The sequence below is a fragment of the Lepidochelys olivacea genome, assembly GCF_965140295.1.
Source record: "Lepidochelys olivacea isolate rLepOli2 genome assembly, chromosome: 10".
Classification (NCBI taxonomy): domain Eukaryota; kingdom Metazoa; phylum Chordata; order Testudines; family Cheloniidae; genus Lepidochelys; species Lepidochelys olivacea.
In genome coordinates, this window is record NC_140420.1 from 83,755,805 (window position 1) to 83,776,948 (window position 21,144).

At 47.6% G+C, this 21,144-nt stretch overlaps 1 protein-coding gene across 3 annotated transcripts in view; it reads left to right on the plus strand.

The window, feature by feature from the left end:
* Nucleotides 1-2,401: 2,401 nt before the first annotated feature.
* Nucleotides 2,402-21,144, plus strand: part of FRMD5 (FERM domain containing 5) — a gene marked incomplete at its 3' end in the record, with an annotated part of 291,342 nt that continues 272,599 nt past the window's right edge. For all 3 annotated transcript variants that reach the window (XM_084641253.1, XM_084641249.1, XM_084641250.1), the window contains exon 1: nt 2,402-2,592. In XM_084641253.1, the coding sequence (XP_084497379.1) occupies nt 2,491-2,592 (102 nt within the window). In that variant the 5' untranslated portion in view covers nt 2,402-2,490. The remainder of the gene's footprint in view (nt 2,593-21,144) is intronic.

Here is a 21,144-nt window from a genome sequence, read left to right on the forward strand (position 1 = left end):
AACCCCCTACATGGGGGAGGACAAAAAGACTTATAAAAAGGTGTTTTGTGGGCATGGTGCCTAATGCTAGCATTTCTAATAGGGGCACTCCAATGGGCTCCTCTCCGCGCCCCCATTACCTAGATCTCCACACAGACATGCTTCTCCACCCTCCTCTGCTCCATCATCTCCCCCAGCCCCATAACTAGGCTATCAGCTCTCTGGGGCTGGGCTTGCTAGAATGTCACTTGTTTGTACAGCACCTAGCGCCATGGGGCCCTGATTCCACACAGGTGTTCTAAAGTCTCTCCCAACGCACACTGATGCCCCTGATCTGTGCCCCCTCCACGCCCATCTGCCCTTCTCTTCTGCAGGCCCGTTCCTACCCTCTGACTCTGGGCAGAGGATGGGGTCAGGGCAGTGGCTGTCAGGGGCTCTGTACCCACCTGGCCCCTGCTCCTTGGGGCCGCAGCAGCCTGGGCATGTGCAGAGGCTCCCCGAGCACATCATGGGGCAGGGCGGATGCTGCTCTTACCCCTTGAATCCCCACCCTGGCTCCCATTGACACATGGAGTGTCCAGGCTCCCCATGTCCTGGGGGGGGAACCAGAGGAGGGTCCCCCGCAGAGCTCCCTGTGCCTGGGCATGGCAGAGCGGGGGTCCCTCGCAGGGCTCCCCGTGCCTGGGGGGGGGGTGGAGGGTGGCCCCGGGGGGCGGAGGGGGGTCCCTCGCAGGGCTCCCTGTGCCTGGGGGGGCGGAGGGGGTCCCCGGGGGGTGGAGGGGGGTCCCTCGCAGGGCTCCCCGTGCCTGGGGGGGGAACCAGAGGAGGGTCCCTCGCAGAGCTCCCCGTGCCTGGGGGGGCGGAGGAGCCCAGGGGGGCGGAGGGGGTCCCTCGCAGGGCTCCCCGTGCCTGGGGGGGGCGGAGGGTGGCCCCGGGGGGCGGAGGGCGGTCCCTCGCAGGGCTCCCCGTGCCTGGGGGGGGCGGAGGGTGGCCCTGGGGGGCGGAGGGGGGTCCCCCGCAGGGCTCCCCGTGCCTGGGGGGGGAACCAGAGGAGGGTCCCCCGCAGGGCTCCCCGTGCCTGGGGGGGCGGAGGGGGTCCCCGGGGGCGGAGGGGGGTCCCTCGCAGGGCTCCCCGTGCCTGGGGGGGCGGAGGGGGTCCCCGGGGGGCGGAGGGGGGTCCCTCGCAGGGCTCCCCGTGCCTGGGGGGGCGGAGGGGGTCCCCGGGGGGCGGAGGGGGGTCCCTCGCAGGGCTCCCCGTGCCTGGGGGGGCGGAGGAGGTCCCCGGGGGGCGGAGGGGGGTCCCTCGCAGGGCTCCCCGTGCCTGGGGGGGCGGAGGGGGGTCCCTCGCAGGGCTCCCCGTGCCTGGGGGGGCGGAGGGTGGCCCCGGGGGGCGGAGGGGGGTCCCTCGCAGGGCTCCCCGTGCCTGGGGGGGCGGAGGGGGTCCCCGGGGGCGGAGGTGGGTCCCTCGCAGGGCTCCCCGTGCCTGGGGGGGCGGAGAGCGGCCCCGGGGGGCGGAGAGGGGTCCCCCGCAGGGCTCCCCGTGCCTGGGGGGGGAACCAGAGGAGGGTCCCCCACAGGGCTCCCCGTGCCTGGGGGGGGTGGAGGGTGGCCCCGGCGGGCGGAGGGGGGTCCCTCGCAGGGCTCCCCGTGCCTGGGGGGGCGGAGGGTGGCCCCGGGGGGTGGAGGGGGGTCCCTCGCAGGGCTCCCCGTGCCTGGGGGGGGAACCAGAGGAGGGTCCCTCGCAGAGCTCCCCGTGCCTGGGGGGGCGGAGGAGCCCAGGGGGGCGGAGGGGGTCCCTCGCAGGGCTCCCCGTGCCTGGGGGGGGAACCAGAGGAGGGTGGCCCCGGCGGGCGGAGGGGGGTCCCTCGCAGGGCTCCCCGTGCCTGGGGGGGCGGAGGGTGGCCCCGGGGGGCGGAGGGGGGTCCCTCGCAGGGCTCCCCGTGCCTGGGGGGGCGGAGGGGGTCCCCGGGGGGCGGAGGGGGGTCCCTCGCAGGGCTCCCCGTGCCTGGGGGGAACCAGAGGAGGGTCCCCCGCAGGGCTCCCCGTGCCTGGGGAGGGTCCTGGGGGGTCCCCGGGGGGCGGAGGGGGGGTCGAGGGGGGTCCCCGTGCCTGGAGGGCGGGTGGAGGGGGGGGTCCCTCGCCCCGCAGCTGCGCGCTTGGCTCCCCAGACAGGGGGTCCCTGCAGTCCCCGCCCCCCAGGGCCGGGGGCGGGTCGCGAGGCTGAGGCCCCACCGGGGGGCGGCCCCGCTCCGCAGGCCGCGGCCGAGGCCGGGCTTCCCCCTCCCCGCCGGCGGCGCCGGGGCCTGCGGCGGCCCCGCGCCGCCATTGGCCCGCCCGCCCGCCGCTCAGCGCCGGCCCCGCCCCCCCGGCCGGCGCGCGGCGCGGGGACTCGCACTCGGCTCTGCCCGGCGTCGGGGCCGCTGGGGAGCCGCGGAGCCGGGCAGCGGGCGAGCGCCCCCGCCGAGCCGCCCGGCCCCTGGGAGCGCCCCGCCGCCGGCCGGGCCGGGGAAGATGCTGAGCCGCTGGATGAGCGGCAGCAGCAGGAGCCTGGAGCGGGAGTTCGGCTGCACCGTCCGGCTGCTGGATGACAGCGAGTACACCTGCACCCTCCAGGTCGGCGGGCCGGGCGCTCGGGGGGCGGCGCGGGGCCGGGGGGGGGGGCGCGGGGTGCAGCTGCCCCCCCCCCCGGGCTGCACCGAGCATCGCAGAGCCCGCAGAGCGCGGCGCCCGGGCTCGCTGCGTGACCCGCCCCCGGAGCGGAGCCGAGCCGAGCCCCGCAGGCTCGCCCCCGCCGCAGAGAACTTCACCCTTCGGGGGGCTGGGGGGGCCCTGCGCGCCGCGGGGGGGGGGGGAAGGAAGGAGGCGCGCGGGCGGCCCCCGGGGGGGTGACGGGGCTTCGCGGGGGGCGGGCGGGCGGGCAGCGGCTGCCGGTGGAGGGGGGCGACCTGTCCCGAGCATGGCTTGGGGAGCGGGGGGGGCTCCGCGCGAACTTGCGCACAGCCGGCGAGCTTGGAGGGCGCCCGACCTTGGGAAAACTCCCTGGCTTCGCCTGACCCTGCGGGGGGGTGCGGTCCCGAGCCCGGCGGGTGCGGGCCCCTGGGGAAAACGTTACTTTTGTTTCGGGGGAGGGGCGCAAACGGGCGTGCTGGGGTGTGGGGGTGTGTGTGTGTGTGGGGGGGTCAAACGGGCGTGCTGGGGTGTGTGGGGGTGTGTGTGTGTGGGGGGGGTTGTGTGTGTGTGTGTGTTTTTTTTTTTTTTTTAATCTGGCGCCGGCTCCCGAAGCGCGGTGGGGGCAAAAAATCGGTGCGGGTGTGAACAAAAACACTGGCGATGGGGCCGAATCGGGGAGGGGGAGAAGCAGCCCCGTGTCACCCCCCCCACCCCAGCGCCCCCCCCCCCCAGTCTCACTTCTCAGCGCCCCCCGCCCGGGCTGCCGAATGGAGTCCGCGGGCTGCAAACAAAAGCGACGCGGGATCCGGCGCTGGCTGTCCGCGTCCTCCTCCTCCTCCTCCGGCCGCTCCGCAGAGACGCCCCGCGGGGTGGCCCCTGGGCTGCGAAGCGGGTTCCCTGGGGCTCCGAAGCATGAACGCCGCTCCTGGGCTTGGCGTCGTAAAGTTTGTGTTGGATGGAGGATGCTACAGGATCTGGGTGGTTTTCCCGTCGGATGGGAACAAAGACAGACCCGTAGCTTTCCAGCTGCGGGTGTGTGAGCCCGGTGCTCGTCAGTGAATTACAGCCACTCTAGACGGCAACAGCTGGAAGCATTGCACATAGAGTGGGGGGAGGAGGGGGAAGAAAGCAAATGAATCCCCACTTCATTCAGTGACCTTTAATTCTGAAATGCGTCCCCCCCCCTCCGCCCCGCCTTTCTCAACTGGGCAAATTGATGTATCCAGTTTTTCAGCCCTCAGAAAGAAAAGTCTGACCAGCTTGACTGGGATGTTGCTCAGGGGAGGGAGTTTAGTCACACAGAAGCTTTTTGATTCCACCAGGAAAATAATGTCTCACGTCATTATTTTGATCAGCACTTCTGTGAGTCAGAATTCTCGGCATTCACAAAAGAATAGCTCCTCGCAGGCCAAGTGGCCCTGTGAAACGGGGGTAGTCTCTAGCTTTTAGCACGGAGCTTACCATTTTCCCGACTGTGTTCCCCTCCCCTCAAAAAAACCCAAACAATTTAATGGAATATGATGAATTTCAGTGGACTAAAGTTGTGTCCCCCTTACCCTCCACCCCTTCCCACAACATCACTATTATTGGATATACCGTATGTAAAATAAGTGTCTTTGTTATTTTATAGAACTAATATATTACCCTGATTCAGTCTTTTATAATAAACCAGAACATGGACGATTGCTGCAAGTTTTACTGACATTCTTTTTTCTGTTCAAAATCAAAACCCGCAATTTTCACTAACCTTCCCTGGTGCAAATATGATTACAGAACAGCTCTCGTGCTGCTGCTTTCCATTGGTGGGGTATTATCAAATCAAGTAAACATTGTTGGATGATGGAAGAAGAGCTTAATTTATACCTCTTGCTGAGTAAAATTGGTGCTCTTAGACTTATACAATTCTGCCGAGGACTCTATGAGTGCAATACATATAGTAAGTTCTTTTAAAAATGATTTTGATGCAAATTAAAGTTTAGTAAATGCTGTCAGAGCCAAACACAAATACTAGGAGATGTATCGGAGTACTGCCTCTATCCTGCTCTAATGACTGATTTAACTTTAAAATAGTCTAGATCACTATTCAAAGTGTTCTAGGCCAGATAAGTGTTCAGATATTGTGTTGTAATGAAATTTTCTTGAGTCAAAATCAGTTTTCTCTCTAATCTGGATATGAATGATTTGCTAGTAAGGATTTAGTGATACATCATTAGGCTACTAGACTACCAGAATGTTTTGAACGTGAGTAACCTAGTCACAACACTATTGCTTTAACAACTAGCTAAGAACTATAATACTAGGACAGAGGAAACAGGGTGGCTGACATGTACAGAAGGTTTCCATTTTGTATAGACAGTTTTTAATCTTAATTTTTTAATCATAACAGAGAACATCCATGTGATAAGCATGCAGACTGAATGTACACCATAGCACTCATTGTTAAGGCTAAGATTTTGGCATGGGTATTTTAATTAAAAGTCATGGACAGGATGCGGGCAATAAACAATAAATCACAGAAATGTACACACATTAATGCAGTTTTAACTACATCGGTACTGAAGCCCGAGTCCTGCCGCCTGGGGCTGAAGCCCGATTCCCACTGCCCGGGGCTGAATTACTGGAATTTTCAAGAAGTCGTGGAGGTCTCGTAAAATCATGGAGTCCATGGCAGATTCGTAGCCTTACTCGTTGATTCTGTTTCCTGACAGTGTCAACTGGCACTCTTCCAACTTGTAAGCTGTAGAAAATTCAGGCAAGATTTTTGGATAATTGTGATACAACGTGTAAATAACAACTCCCATCTCTCCACTGATTTATTTGGGTGTTGCTGATTCTGACTCGATTGTAGCTCTAGGGCAAGTAGAAAATCTTTTAAATGCATGCAGAAGCATACTTCGAATTAAATAACTGGTTACAAATAAATACTGCAGGCTGTGGGAGGCTTCACTTCTGCTTAAGCAAAGGAAAATAAATAAATGTGTTTTTAAAAATCTGTTCTGTGTAAATAACATCTCAGGAATGTTAATGTTACTGATTTCCTTCCCTAGCTTGCCTCTCCCCCACCTTAACTGCAAAGTAGTGACTTAAGTGGCTGTAATGGCAGTCAAATTAGTTGTGCTTATACAAAAATCAATTAATTTTTGAGAGATGGCTTTTAATATAAATCAATTGGATAAAAATGTAGCTTAGATAGGTAAGTACGGGGAATCCAGTTTGGAAGAAAGCTGGATTGTCTTTCTTTGATTTACTTGGGAATAGAATTAAAATAAGAGTATCCTTGTATATAATTTTGACATAAAATGCCACTTGATGCTGTGTTTCACCAGTTTATATGATTTTGGGGGCAGTGAACAGAAATACTGGTATGTTGTATGCGTGATTTACGGTAAAAGAGCGTCAGCTCCTAATACCCTCACACTCAAGGTTACCACAGGTAAATGTTTTTCTGTTGCTTTCATGCTGACTTTTAAGCAAAAGTATTTATATTCCATGACAAATTAAAGCATACATGGTGGAAATGTATAATGTCTCAGGAATGAGAAAATCACTGTAAATTTACAGCCTAGAGAACAGTGAATGAGTTTTGAAGGTCATTACCTTATAAATGCAGATATTTCTTCTGTCTTGCACAGATCCATGGCGTTTCTTCATCCAAACTGATATGTATCTTTTCATTTTTGTTTATGTATGCTTCCATTTTTTGTTAAATATAGAGACACAACATACAAATCAGAGGTTATAATTTCAGTGTGTAGGACCATTAAATGTGATACACAGAATGTGAAAGAGGTTAGTGAGGATGTTCTGTAGAAGCTTGTAATTTTGTAAATGGGAATGGAGACACATATAGTAGTTGGCTATAGAGAGAGATTGAGTAGCGATTTACATCAGTGGCACATACATGTTTCTGAATGCTGAACATCTGACACGTTGGCTGGCTTTTGTATCGCTTGAAAAAGAGGAACAGTTCAGAAATTGATCTGGTTTTAACAGAAATACATCTCTAAGAGAACTGGTTAAACCCGTTAACCAAACTTAACCTCTGGCTTTGCTTGACAGAGAACATCTAATGATATGCTTTGTAGACAGTTACTTTGAATATTCCTTTTCTCAATTAAATCTTTATGAACTTGATTACAGAAATCTCATTTATTAATATTGCTGCACTAAATGAGCATGTCAGCATCTATGCTGTGCTGAATCCTTTGTCTATTTTGGTCTTAATTTGCATTCTAAAACATCCAGTCTGAATGGGCTAATTGCCTCAGTAAAGGTCCTTCCCAAGCCAAATAACTATGGGCCTGATCCAAAGACCATTGCAGTTAATGGGAGTCTTTGTACCTTGACTTCAGTGGGCTTTGGATCAGGCCCCGCATAAACATTTTTGTATTCTTCTTATCCACTAGAAGTCTGACATCAGAGGGTTATTTTCCTAGCCACAGTCCTTGATATAATGTGTAGCGCTGATCTCAGTGTCTGAATACAAGCAGGATCACTGATTTCAATAACTTACAAGGGATGTGGTGTTATTTCAATGACTTTATATGTGTAGAGGAGCATACAGATGTTTATATTTTCATGGCTTGGGAAAGCTTTTGGTTTAATAGTATTAGGTGGTCTTCGGGTCGCTAAGGTGCCACAAGTACTCCTTTTCTTTTTATTAGAAGCAGTAAAACCAGTATCATCCCTGCTTCTAAAACTGATGGTGAGTCAGAAATCTTAGGTGTCGGAGATTGTCACGGTTCAGTTATGCTGTTACATGACAGAAGTTTTATAAACATTAAACATTCACTACTGCAGCCAAGTTCTGAATCCCAGCCGTTCCTAAAAATCCCAATACCGGACACATCACCTGGAGAACATGGGGAACCTTAAATCTTTTGTTCATCTCATAGACTTCAAGATCAGAAGGGACCATTATGATCGTCCAGTCCGACCTTGTGCACAACGCAGGCCACAGAATCTCACCCACCCACTCCTGCGAAAAATCTCTCACCTATGTCTGAGCTATTGAAGTCCTCAAATCATGGGGTTTAAAGACTTCAAGGTGCAGAGAATCCTCCAGCAAGTGACCCGTGCCCCACGCTGCAGAGGAAGGCAAAAAAACCCCAGGGCCTCTACCAATATCCCTTAGAGGAAAATTCCTTCCCGAACCCAAACATGGTAATTAGCTAAACCCTGAGCATGTGGGCAAGACTCACCAGCCAGATACCCAGGAAAGAATTCTCTGTAGTAACTCAGATCCCACCCCATCTAAATCCCAACATAGGCCATTTGTCATCTTTACTGCTAATAGTCAAAGATCAATTAATTGCCAAAATTAGGCTATCCCATCATACCATCCCCTCCATAAACTTATCAAGCTTGGTCTCATCAGTTTTGACTCTAGTGTAGCCATATAATTAATTTGTCATGTCTGTTCCCCCTATGAAACAATTTATCAGGAAGGCAAACTAATAAAACTTTGAATAAAATGTACATTGAAAAATATTACTTGTCCGAGGAAAGTTTAGTATTTTCACTATGATGTCAATATCATTGGTAGTATAAAGAACCTGAAATTATGAATGATTTATTGCATAAGGGCACCAAGTACTTTACTGAAAAGACAGTTGATATTTTGTTGCAGAAAAGCAGAACGTGAATGCTTGGGAAGAGAAACATGAATACATAAAATATGGATATACGATTTAACAGTTTCTCACATAACTTTAAAACTGTCCTAATTTTAACAGTCTTTTGCTCCCTTGGACAAAAATCCATACGATATGCAAAGTTCATTGGAAGACCTGACAAGATCATTAACAGATAATTTACACAATAGACTATAGGAACCCCTGTTTCTTGCAGGTCTAGCCGAGTGAAGGTTACTTGTACACAGGAGTGCTGGAGATGCAGCAGTATCCCTGGGCTAAAAGTAAGCGCAACAGAATGCATGGCTTCCATCGTATAGAGCAGTGGTTTTCAACCTGTGGTCCGCAATCTCTAGGGGTCCTCAGACTATGTCTAAGATTTCCAAAGGGGTTCAGACCTCCATTCAAAATTGTTTAGGGGTCTGCAAATGAAAAAAGGTTAAAACCCACTGATCTAGAGGATTTAGTTTTGTTCAGTGGCTTTCAGCACTCCCGCTATAAGAATTGTTCCAGCATCCCAGCTTGTTCACGATCTTTTTTTTTATCTTCTGATAGTTTCCAATTGCTTTTTCTGGGAAAGATGGTAGCAAATTTCTACTTACAGAATGGGATTACTTGTCTGAAATCTCAAGCAAAGGTGATGTGTTTTTCATTTGAGGATTATAACTCTCTGCCTACTGCTGTGAACTCAAGAAACCGTGAGGCTTCATGTTATAAAGTTTCGAACTGTTTCTCGTGCCTTCCTGTTTGAAGGCAGAAACATTAGTCTCTCCTCAGCCTGAAAACTAACTGCAGGTAATAAAGGGAGTACTGCAAACAAGAGACACCTCTTCAGAAACACTGAGTAAGAATGAATTTGAGGAACAAACACACTGGTAATGTTGTTTGTCTATATGGTAGGTAGAGCTCTGTGGATTTTTTGCACGATCTCAGAGCAAGGTGCCAGTAAGATTAAAGTAATGTAATTGTATCGGCAGGAATATATTGACCCTAGGTGAAATCCTAGACCCACTGAAGTCACTGGGATGGTAAAACTCCCACTGACTTCAGTGGGTCTAGGATTTCACCACATGTGTCCTATACTATTATATGTTATAGACATACAATTTTAACAGTGGTAAAAATAGTATTGACAAGACTTCTTTATAGCTGTTTTTCCGTGAAATCTATTGACCAATAATGCATTTACTCATAAAAACAAAAATTCATTTGTAAGAGAAACCTGTAATTCGTGCCTAGCTAAATCACTATAGAACTGCATGCTATATGTACTGCATGCTTAATTCAGTGCCTAGACATTTAAGTGCACATGGTATGTGGGTTCGTTGCGTTATGAAGTTTCCAATAGCAAAATTGTGTGCGTATGTGCAGAGATACACAATGTGTGGGTGTTAAGAGACCTAGTGGTACCCTGAACTCAGAATTTCCTTGGTTTTAACTTCATATTTAGTTTCCAAGTGTATATCTTAAATTGTAAGAATGTAAAAAGACAGCTGTTGAAAAGGTGCTAAAGCAGAAATTCCCACTAAAGCAAACAGTGCCGTCTTTACTTTCATTTTAGTGGAAGCTAGCGTTAGTGGAAATGTCATGGCTATACACTGAGACTATTTTTACTGCGGCTACTGCAACGCTTCTTGAAGTGCTCGCATCCTATTAACTTGCACAGGAGCTGGCATTGTAAAACATAGAAACTCTCTCCTATCCTCTCGTTCCGTAGCCATTTTCCAAGGTGAATATTTTTTTAGTTTTTTTCCACCCTCAGGATATTGAGGAATTATTTAAATCTCTTTTTAAAAAGTGCATAACATTGAATTTATCATATATAGCTTAATGGAAAAGATGGTTTCTGCTTTTATCCAGTAAAATCAGCTAGTGAAGTTGTAGGTTTCTAGGGTGTCTGACATACCCCACGTACTTAAAGGACTTGGAATGTACAAGACTCCTTTAAGTTCTCTCCTCAGTAGGTAAAGTGATCATACTGAAATAAAAGAACAGTGGTAGCAGTGTTCATTCATGGCTCTGTCCTACCATTGAATCTTGGACAGCGTTTCCATTGATTTCAGTGGGAGTCCCACACATGGGCTGATGGCATGATATGGTCTTTGGTGTCCCTAAACAAAGAGGGACTAGTGAGTCTGTTTACGATACACTTCCTAACTAAGCCTCCAACTGCGGGCTCCTCTTAGAGGGAATCAGATAAAGGTTGGACAATTGCTTATTGTATGAAGAGCTGGGGTGAAATCTGAACCCTTGTGAAGTGCACGGGGAAGCTTCTACAGTACTAATCTTCAGTAGGGCCAGGATTTGACCCTGGAGTTCATAGCACAGCATGGCAAGGTCCATTGGTCAGTTTGAGAGGGAGCACTGGGCGTAGTATTTGCTTCTGTAGTGTTTGGATATTTTGGCTGTCAACAAAGAGCCAAAATTGCTGTTGCCATTATGTGGCAACCATTTTACACCTGACATCTAAGCAAGATTGTGTTACAGAAGTATAGGTATGACACGTGGTCCTATTCAACCCTTTTGACTCTCTCCACACTGTGGTATGTGTCCCCACTGTAGTTAGTGGGAGTTTTGCCTGAGTAAAAAATGTTGGATGTGGCTCATTCAAGTTCCTCTAAAATACTGAGTCACAAAATAATTATATTGATGTCTAGGAGCCCCCGGAAGCCTTGAGATCCTGTTGTGATAGGCACTACCCAGACAAGTAATGTAAAAACAGTACCTGCCCCAGAATGTTCCCCATCTACATCAGAGAGACAAGGTGGGTGAGGTAATATCTTTAGTTGGACCAACTTCTGTTGGTGAAAGAGAGAAGCTTTCAAGCATTCACAGAGCTCTTCTGCAGGTCTGAGAAAGGTACTCGAGTGTCACAGCTACCTACAAGGTGGAACAGATAAGTAATTAACAAATGTTGCAAGAGACCATTCAAGGTGAAGTAGGCACTTAACACCTTTACAGTTGCAGGAGACCATAGAAGAGAAGGAATATTGGGACTCATAGAAACCACCTTTACAGTTGAAGGACAAAGGAGGGTTAGTGGGTTACAGATTGTTGTAAGGGGCCATAGATCCGGTGTCTTTGTTAAGTCCATGATTTTTGGTGTCTAGCGGAGTTATGAATTTAAGTTCCCAGGCTTGTCTTTTGCCAGTGTGCTGCAGGTTTCTGTTGACAAAGAGGAATGAGAGGTCAGATATGGAGTGATCATTTTGTGAACAGTGTTTGCCCACAGATGATGTCATGTTTTTGTCTTTTATCCTTTTTCTGTGAGAGTTCATTTGAGAGCGTAGTGATTGTCTCTTTTCACCCACATAGTTGTTGTTGGGGCATTTAGTGCATGGGATGACGTACACCACATGTTGCAATGGACATGTGTAGAGCTAGTGGATCTTGAAAGGTGTGCTGTGGAGGGTATTGATCGTCATAACTGTGCTGATGCATCTGTTATGACAAGGTCTGATGCTGTTTTGAGTTTGTGTGCCCTGGTTTTGGGGAGCTTGCTTGTGATGATGAGCTTGGCGAGGTTGCGGGGTTGTTTGAAGGCCAGAAGAGGGGGTTTGGGAAAGATTTCTTGAGTATGGATTGTAATTGTTTGTTTATACCCTGTATGGGTCCCAGAGTGGGGTGGTAAGTGACAACTAGGGGTGTGTGTGAACGGAAGGTTTTTTCCCTTATATTGAAGCAGGTTCTCTCAGGGTGTTTGGGTGGCACGTTCTGTAATGCACTAGTATCCTTGTTTAGTGAAAGCAGTTTTAAGAGTGTTAAGGTGTGTATCCTGGATTTTCTCCGTGGATCATATACTGTGGTATCTGAGAGCCTGGCTGTAGATAACAGATATTTTGGTGTGTTTGGGGTGGTTACTGGATCTGTAAAGGTAGGCTTGGTGATCAGTGGGTTTCTTGTATATAGTTGTCTGTAGGGTTCCATTGTTGAAGCTGATCATGGTGTCCAGAAAGTTGATGCTGGCACTGGGAATGTTCTAAAGAGAGTTTAATGGATGAGTGATGGTCACTGAAATTGTGGTGGAAATCTATGAGGGAGTTTGGGTCATCTGTCCAGGGGATGAAAATATCTTCACTGTATCTCAGGTATATCATTGGTTTTATGGTCTAGTTGTCCAGAAATTCTTCCTCTAGGTGGTCTATGAAGAGGTTGGCATTATGGGGAGCTATCTTAGTACCCATAGCTATTCCCATGGTTTGGACAAAGCATGTAGTGTTGAATGTAAAATTGCTATGGGGGAGGATGAGATGGATGAGTTTGGCGATGTGTTCGGGGTGGTTATCTTAGCATTGTCCGTTGTCTTGCAGATATTTGAGGCAGGCAGTGATTCTGTCATTGTGAGGGGTGTTGGTGTAAAGGGAGGTGACATCCCTGGTGGCAAGGATGGTGTTTTGAGGTGGTTGTTAATGTTGCAGAGTTTCTGGAGGAAGTCAGTTGTGTCCTGAAGAAAACTCTCTCTTTATGTGATGAGTGGTTTGAGGCTGATTTCTATGAGTCCCAATATTCCTTCTCTTCTGTGGTCTCTTGCAACATGTGTTAACTCCTTATGTGCTCCACCTTGTGTTTAGCTGTGACACTGTGAGTGTCTTCCCCAGACTTGAAGAGCTCTGAGCTTCAAAGCTTGTCTCTTTCATCAACTTCAGAAAAACCTGAGAGTCTCTGGATTAAGTTTAGAAGTGTGAGCAACAAGGGTGATGTTGTGGTAGGAGTCTGTTGTAGACCACCAGATCAGGGGGATGAGGTGGACGAGGCTTTCTTCCGGCAACTAATGGAAGTTACTATATCGCAGGCCCTGGTTCTCATGGGAGGCTTCAATCATCCTGATATCTGCTGGAAGAGCAATACAGCGGTGCACAGACAATCCAAGAACTTTTTGGAAAGTGTAGGGGACAATTACCTGGTGCAAGTGCTGGAGGAACCAACTAGGGGCAGAGCTCTTCTTGACCTGCGGCTCACAAACCGGGAAGAATTAGTAGGGGAAGCAAAAGTGGATGGGAACCTGGGAGACAGTGACCATGAGATGGTGGAATTCAGGATCCTGACTCAAGGAAGAAAGGAGAGCAGCAGAATACGGCCCTGGACTTCGGAAAAGCAGACTTTGACTCCTTCAGGGAATTGATGGGCAGGATCCCCTGGGAGAATAACATGAGGGGGAAAGGAGTCCAGGAGAGCTGGCTGTATTTTAAAGAATCCTTATTGAGGTTACAGGAACAAACCATCCTGATGTGTAGAAAGAATAGTAAATATGGCAGGCGACCAGCTTGGCTTAACAGTGAAATCCTTTCTGATCTTAAATACAAAAAGAAGCTTACAAGAAGTGGAGGATTGGACAAATGACCAGGGAAGAGTATAAAAATATTGCTCGGGCATGCAGGAGTGAAATCAGGAAGGCCAAATCACACCTGGAGTTGCAGCTAGCAAGAGATGTTAAGAGTAACAAGAAGGGTTTCTTCAGGTATGTTAGCAACAAGAAGAAAGTAAAGGAAAGTGTGGGCCCCTTTCTGAATGAGGGAGGCAACCTCGTGACAGAGGATGTGGAAAAAGCTAATGTACTCAATGCTTTTTTTTTGCCTCTGTCTTCATGAACAAGGTCAGCTCCCAGACTACTGCACTGGGCAGCACAGCAGGGCAGGAGGTGAGCAGCCCTCTGTGGAGAAAGAAGTGGTTCGGGACTATTTAGAAAAGCTGGATGAGCACAAGTCCATGGGGCCGGATGCGCTGCATCCGAGAGTGCTAAAGGAGTTGGTGGATGTGATTGCAGAGCCATTGGCCATTATCTTTGAAAACTCATGGCGATCGGGGGAAGTCCCGGATGACTGGAAACAGGCTAATGTAGTGCCCATCTTTAAAAAAGGGAAGAGGGAGGATCCAGGGAACTAGAGGCCAGTCAGCCTCACCTCAGTCCCTGGAAAAATCATGGAGCAGGTCCTCAAGGAATCAATTCTGAAGCACTTAGAGGAAAGTGATCAGGAACAGTCAGCATGGATTCACAAAGGGCAAGTCATGCCTGACTAATCTAATTGCCTTCTATGATAACTGGCTCTGTGGATGAGGGGAAAGCAGTGGATGTGTTGTTCCTTGACTTTAGCAAAGCTTTTGACACGGTCTCCCACAGTATTCTTGCTAGCAAGTTAAAGAAGTATGGGCTGGATGACTGGACTATAAGGTGGATAGGAAGCTGGCTAGATAGTCGAGCTCAACGGGTAGTGATCAATGGCTCCATGTCTAGTTGGCAGCCGGTATCAAGCGGAGTGCCCCAAGGGTCAGTCCTCGGGCTGGTTTTGTTCAATATCTTCATTACTGATCTGGAGGATGGCGTGGACTGCACCCTCAGCAAGTTTGCAGATGACACTAAACTGGGAGGAGAGATAGATACTCTGGAGGGTAGGGATAGGATACAGAGGGACCTAGACAAGTTGGAGGATTGGGCCAAAAGAAATCTGAAGAGGTTCAACAAGGACAAGTGCAGAGTCCTGCACTTAGGATGGAAGAATCCCATACACCGCTACAGACTAGGAACCGAATGGCTAGGCAGCAGTTCTGCAGAAAAGGACCTGGGGTTACAGTGGACGAGAAGCTGGATATGAGTCAACAGTGTGCCCTTGTTGCCAAGAAAGCTAATGGCATTTTGGGATGTATAGGTAGGGGCATTGCCAGCAGATCGAGGGAAGAAATTATTCCCCTCTATTCAGCACTGGGGAGGCCACATCTGGAGTATTGCATCCAGTTTTGGGCCCCCCACTACAGAAAGGATGTGGACAAATTGGATAGAGTCCAGCGGAGGACAACGAAAATGATTAGGGGGCTGGAGCACATGACTTATGAGGGGAGGCTGAGGGAACTGGGATTGTTTAGTCTGCAGAAGAGAAGAATGAGGGGGGATTTGATAGCTGCTTTCAACTACCTGAAAGGGGGTTCCAAAGAGGATGGATCTAGACTGTTCTCAGTGGTAGCAGATGACAGAACAAGGAGTAATGGTCTCAAGTTGCAGTGGGGGAGGTTTAGGTTGGATATTAGGAAAAACTTTTTCACTAGGAGGGTGGTGAAGCACTGGAATGCGTTACCTAGGGAGGTGGTGGAATCTCCTTCCCTAGAAGTTTTTAAGGTCAGGCTTGACAAACCCCTGACTGGGATGATTTAGCTGGGGATCGGTCCTGCTTTGAGCAGGGGGTTGGACTAGATGACCTCCTGAGGTCCCTTCCAACCCTGATATTCTATGATTCTATGAATAGGAGTTGGTCCAATGAAAGACATTACCTCACCCATCTTGTCTCTCTGGTATCCTGGGTCGACACGGCTACAGCAATGCTGCAAACCACAATCTGCATGTCAGGCAGCGTGTAACAAGTAATGGATAAAAGTGATGTATGCGTTGGGAGGACAAGGTAACAAAATGAACTGAAAAGAAGTTTTAGCTCTCCAAAAGAAATTAATCTCTTAGCCATGTGCTATAGTTCACAAAATAATGATTGAATTCTGTTCCAATTCACGCCTCTATGATACCACTGAAGTCAATAGGATTGCACAGGTGCAACATCTTGCCTTGACATCAGTCTGCAGAACAGCATAGTCTGTTAACGTGAGAGCTGAACTCTAATGGCACGTATGTGCTGTTACTTTCACAGTTCAACATTTTCCAGTACGCACACAGTCAGATAATAGGTAGTGCAACACTCTGTGGGTATACTGTAACAAATTAAAATTTGATCCAAAATGTGGAGCCAATACTGTGTATGACCTCATTCAAATGAGAGTAGTCCCCTTTGGTTTACTCAGTGTCGCTGTCTTCTCAGAATAGGAAATTAAATTATAGGAGTGGAAAAACCTCTGAAATCAGCAGGCTCTGAAAATCCCATTTTCAAGCAGCAAAAGAAATGTGGCACAATTGTCACTTGTTATAAATGACAGTACATTACTAAACCAGTCTAGGGAACAAGCAGGGATTCGCTGTTGAAAAAAAGACATGTTTATTTTCAGTTTTGTCAAATATTGGCTATAGCTCATCAATATATGGGTCAGTAAATGGTGCTGTTACAGAGATAGCAAAATTGAACTATACTTCTCTCAGCAGCTGTTTGATTGTGGTCAAAAGAATAATTATTATTTATTTACAGAAAGACTTGGAGCTGTTTTTGCAATAAGGACGTTTTGGAACATATCCTTCTGTGTTGAACTTTTTCCAGGGTAAATTATCACAGCAGTGTGCAAACAATTTCATATTGATGATTCTAGAATTGCCTGTAAGGCTGCTGAATTTACAGTGTGTATGATTGCATGGAGTATGGCTTTATTTGTAGCCCTGGAGATGCAAACAAGGAAATGTGAAATAGTTCTAATCTGGTTAAATTACATCCTTACCTATGCACATCCATGAAAATGAATTGTCTTGCATGACTGAGGGGATGGTTTGAAAGAATGCTGTTAACTCCTTGGTTATAGCAGGTTTTTCCTCGATCATTTGTAATAATCTCTTGAGCCTAGATCCACAAAGGTACTTTGGACCCTAACCCCCAGATTTAGGTGCCTAAATCCCAGTTTTAGGCTTCACTGTGATCTACAAAACTCCCGGCTGGCTGTTGCCAAACTCGGCACCTAAATTCTCTACGTGCCTAAGTTGTTAGGGTAAAAGTTCCCTAAGGGCCTGTGTTTCTGCCTCCGGCCATGCACACTGCTGCCTCCGATTAGGTGTCTGGACACCTGTCTCCTATCGAAGCCGTGGTGCCATCCATGATCCAGGGAAGATAAGTGTTCGTCTGCCTATCTCACTTCTGCGGCCTGATCTGGTAGGCGTGCTCAGAAGCTACCTATCAGATCGGCTTCCATTCAGAATTTGGAAGCTGGAAGAGGAGGTGGTGATGATGCTGCCTACCTTACCGCTCCCACTCGAGTGGTAAGAGCACTCAGCCGGGATGTGGGAGAGCCAGGTCCAGTTCCCCCCCAGCCTGAGGAGAAGAGAGGGTTTGAACAGCCACCTAACTGGCTTGCAGCTTGGTAGCATGCGCAAGAGAATTGAAATCTGCCTGGTAAACAGGAAGGAGGATGAGTCTACTTAATTTTAAAATACTTTCTTTTGATTTCTGAGTTGGGAGTACAAAGAGTTTTTGCAAAAAGAAAAGGAGTACTTGTGGCACCTTAGCGACTAACCAATTTATTTGAGCATGAGCTTTCGTGAGCTACAGCTCACTACAGCTACAGCTCACTACAGATCACTTGATCACTTTAGATAAGCTATTACCAGCAGGACAGTGGGGTGGGAGGAGGTATTGTTTCATGGTCTCTGTGTGTATATAATGTCTACTGCAGTTTCCACGGTATGCATCCGATGAAGTGAGCTGTAGCTCACGAAAGCTCATGCTCAAATAAATTGGTTAGTCTCTAAGGTGCCACAAGTACTCCTTTTCTTTTTGCAAAGACAGACTAACACGGCTGTTACACTGAAACCTGTCAAAGAGTTTTTGTTATGGCCCTACACCTTGGCCACTCCTGACTGGTTAGTATTCTCTTTACAACAGTGCATTCTGTTGAACCCTGTTTTTCTTCCTGAGAGACTCAGTTTTCTGCATTGATTGAACTTCTCACTGGAAATTCAAGGTTGGCACATATTTTAAACTTTCATATCTGGGAGGAAAGAATATAATCGCTTGACTCTTGAGCATAGAGAAATATCTTCTGATAGTCTGGGATATTGAAAGGAGGGGCATTTGTTTGCTCAGTAGCGTTACAAATAAAACACTTAGGTCAGTACTTGCTAGATGCCTGTATCTTGTCAAATGCATAATGCAAATGTATCAAGGAAAATTAACACAAGCTTTGTGGCTTACTGTTCTCATCAGTCCAGAGAGATCCTTCCAGTTAATCTCGCATGTCAAAATTTGATCAATGCTATAGCTTGAAATAGAAAATTTTGGCTGTGTTAGTGTCATTTACCAAAGACTTTAATTATAGTGCATGTCTGTTACGTCTGTCACAGTTTTCCATTTTGCAGAGAGGGTTTATAGCTTGGCTGTTTCAAATCATATTGGTCTTAAGCTTGGCACGTAAGTACTGATCCCAGGAGCAGTATCCATCTAGTTCCCTATATGAAATTTTCTTTTATAAAAAAATCATCAGAATCGATTAAGCCATTTTGTAGCTAGAGAGGTGCTTTAAAGATGGATATTGTTGGTAGTTTGAGGTGATTCTTGCCATGTTACACATTCGGTTAGCCCAGGATAGACTGCATTTTTAGATTTTAAAAAACGCCCATGTCAATATACTTATGTCTGAAAAATAGCAAATGAACATGCTGAGCAGGTGCTTTCCTTGAATCAATTTAATTCTCATTATCATTGCACTGTACGGCCTGCTGACTAAAATTTTTGGCATGCAAATGTCAGTGAGCTTCCTGAGGAAATGTGTGATGTGAATAGAATGTATTTGGGATCTGAAATTCAGGAGGTCCTAGAACTACTGGGGTTGATAAGAAGAAATCTGAAGGAGGAAGAATGGCTCAACGCAGCGGTTGAGTGAGGCAGGATTGTGGTGGTACAGATGGAATAAAAGTAGAACAACATAGGAAGCTGGGAAAGCATTGGAGAGTTATGCGTTTATTCAGCTCAACAGACTGTCACGATAGAAGCTACTATAGCTAAGAGGTCGGATTCAAGGGTTGGGTAACAGCTGCATATAGAGCGTTGCTGTTTAGAGGATTGCAGCATATACCTTCGTATAAACTCCTATTGATTGAAGTTGGGGTTTACCCAAAGAGGGGTCTATGTTGATGTACCGTATATGCACAGTTCCCACATCACCCAGTGGAATTCCTGTATCACTTCCCTCTAAATTCTGCATGTAACTTCCTTTTGAACACCTTCTTGCCTAAAATATTACATTGCCTGGTTTCATCTTAGGGTTAAGAACGGTTTCCTGTTATTAAACTGGCGCTTTCCTTTTTCTGTCCCAAACGCCTGTTCTTCCCTTGAGTGTTTTCTTTCTGCTTAGCTTATTACTCCTTAGGTAGTCAAAATGTTGCATCGTTATCATTGAGGACTGAATTCAGACCAGTGACTTAGAGATCAGAGGCTCTACAGCCTGTCACCACTTCCTTGAGTCAACCCATTATGACGACTGTTAGGTCTTTGACTTACCTGTTGTACTTAGTTTGTACGGATGACATCATCCTCCATCTGGGACTTCAGAACAAACCAGGAACCTCAGGGCAGCTGCCCGTCGGAGAGAGCAAAGGATGGCATGACAGCTTTCACTCTGAATTTTTTTTTACTTCCTTGGGTTTAAGTTGGACCTTTTATGTTGCTTTAATGCTGGTTTGGTATTAATTGGATACTGTGTCCTGCAGCTTAACAACACAGCGATGCAGTGAGATTTAGTTACAGCTATAAAGAAGGTGCTAGAGCAGAATTAGAAATACATGAGGTCTACCTCATTAAAAATTCATTCCTACGTGGGGTGATTTGAATAATAATGATCCATTTCCCCTCCCACCATTACTAGATGGTTCAAGTTAAGCGTGTAGATGTCCGGTATTTGCGGTATTACCCTTATGGAAAAGCCTCATAGAATTAAATAAGGATGAAACTCAGTGTGTTCTAAAAACTAAATAGCTTTCTTTAGAGCTTACTCAGTAAAACCCCTATACAAATGAATGGCGAATGCTATACTTTCCGTAGACTTTTCAAAGCATTCTCTAGTGGGATCTAAATGAATTTTAATTATATCTAGAATCATTTTAAAATGCTATTGGTTGGCTGAAAATTCTATAGAAAGTGTATCATTCTGGAGTCAATTCTATAGGACTTTTCCAGAAGGGATACAATTCTGTTCCATGGCTAATATTTATATCAGATCCCTGGTTATCGATGAATCATTTTAGAACCCTGCCTTCCAGTTGTTAGGCAGTGTCGAAAAACATTGTAGGATGGTCTGGTGGGTAAGGCACTAGCCTAGGACTTGAGAGAGATGGGTTCAATTCCCTGCTGTGCCATAGATGTCCCATGTGACCTTGGGCACGTCACTTAGCTTCTCCGTGCCTTAGTCTCCCAAATGGGCATAATGGCACATCCCTACCTCGCAGGGGCTTTGTGAGGATAACTGTGTTAAAGATTGTTAGGTGCTCAGATACAATGGGGATGGGGGCTGTATGGATAGAGACTTGCTGTTTAGGGCTTGGCGGATACAATGATGGGACACTTGTAATTGTAGATATGATAGACAGATATTAATTCACTTCCATTTGGGACAATTGAGTTTGTTACTTTTGAAATGTGGGACTACAAAGGAAGGTAAACCACGTCAGCCAAGAGGCACACAGGTGCCCTTTTGAGGTGTGTAATATTTTGTGCGCATCAGCACAATGACAGGTAGACATGTTCAGTAGTAAAAAAAAAGTTGTGTCTAGAACTGGAGTCTTCAGTCAAATAGTCTGGCAGTGTAGCTGCAAGAGCAGCTCTTGTAGCTAACAAGTTTATTGGTAAGTTCTCAGAAATACTTTCTGTACTCGGAGTAAATGCTGTAAATTTGGGGAAAACACAGTCTCTTCTTGACGCATAACGGAGAGGTTTAATCTCTGCTTGAAGTGCAAAGCTCACGTCCACGTTAACCATGGACTTCTGACCAGATCCTTCATAATAACCAGCTACTTCACGTGACTGCCTTGGTGAGCCTGCAAGTTATGAGGTCACCACTGAGGCATGATGTCATAACCAAGGCAAACATGGAATGAAGCAAAAGACAATTCAAGGCCAAGGAGAAGGGTTTTCCCTTTGGAAGCTTGCTGGAATTCTTACCATGGCAACAGTGCTACCCAATGATAATTATTGTGTCATCGAATAAAGAGGAAGTAGAAGAGGATTTCTCCATTAAG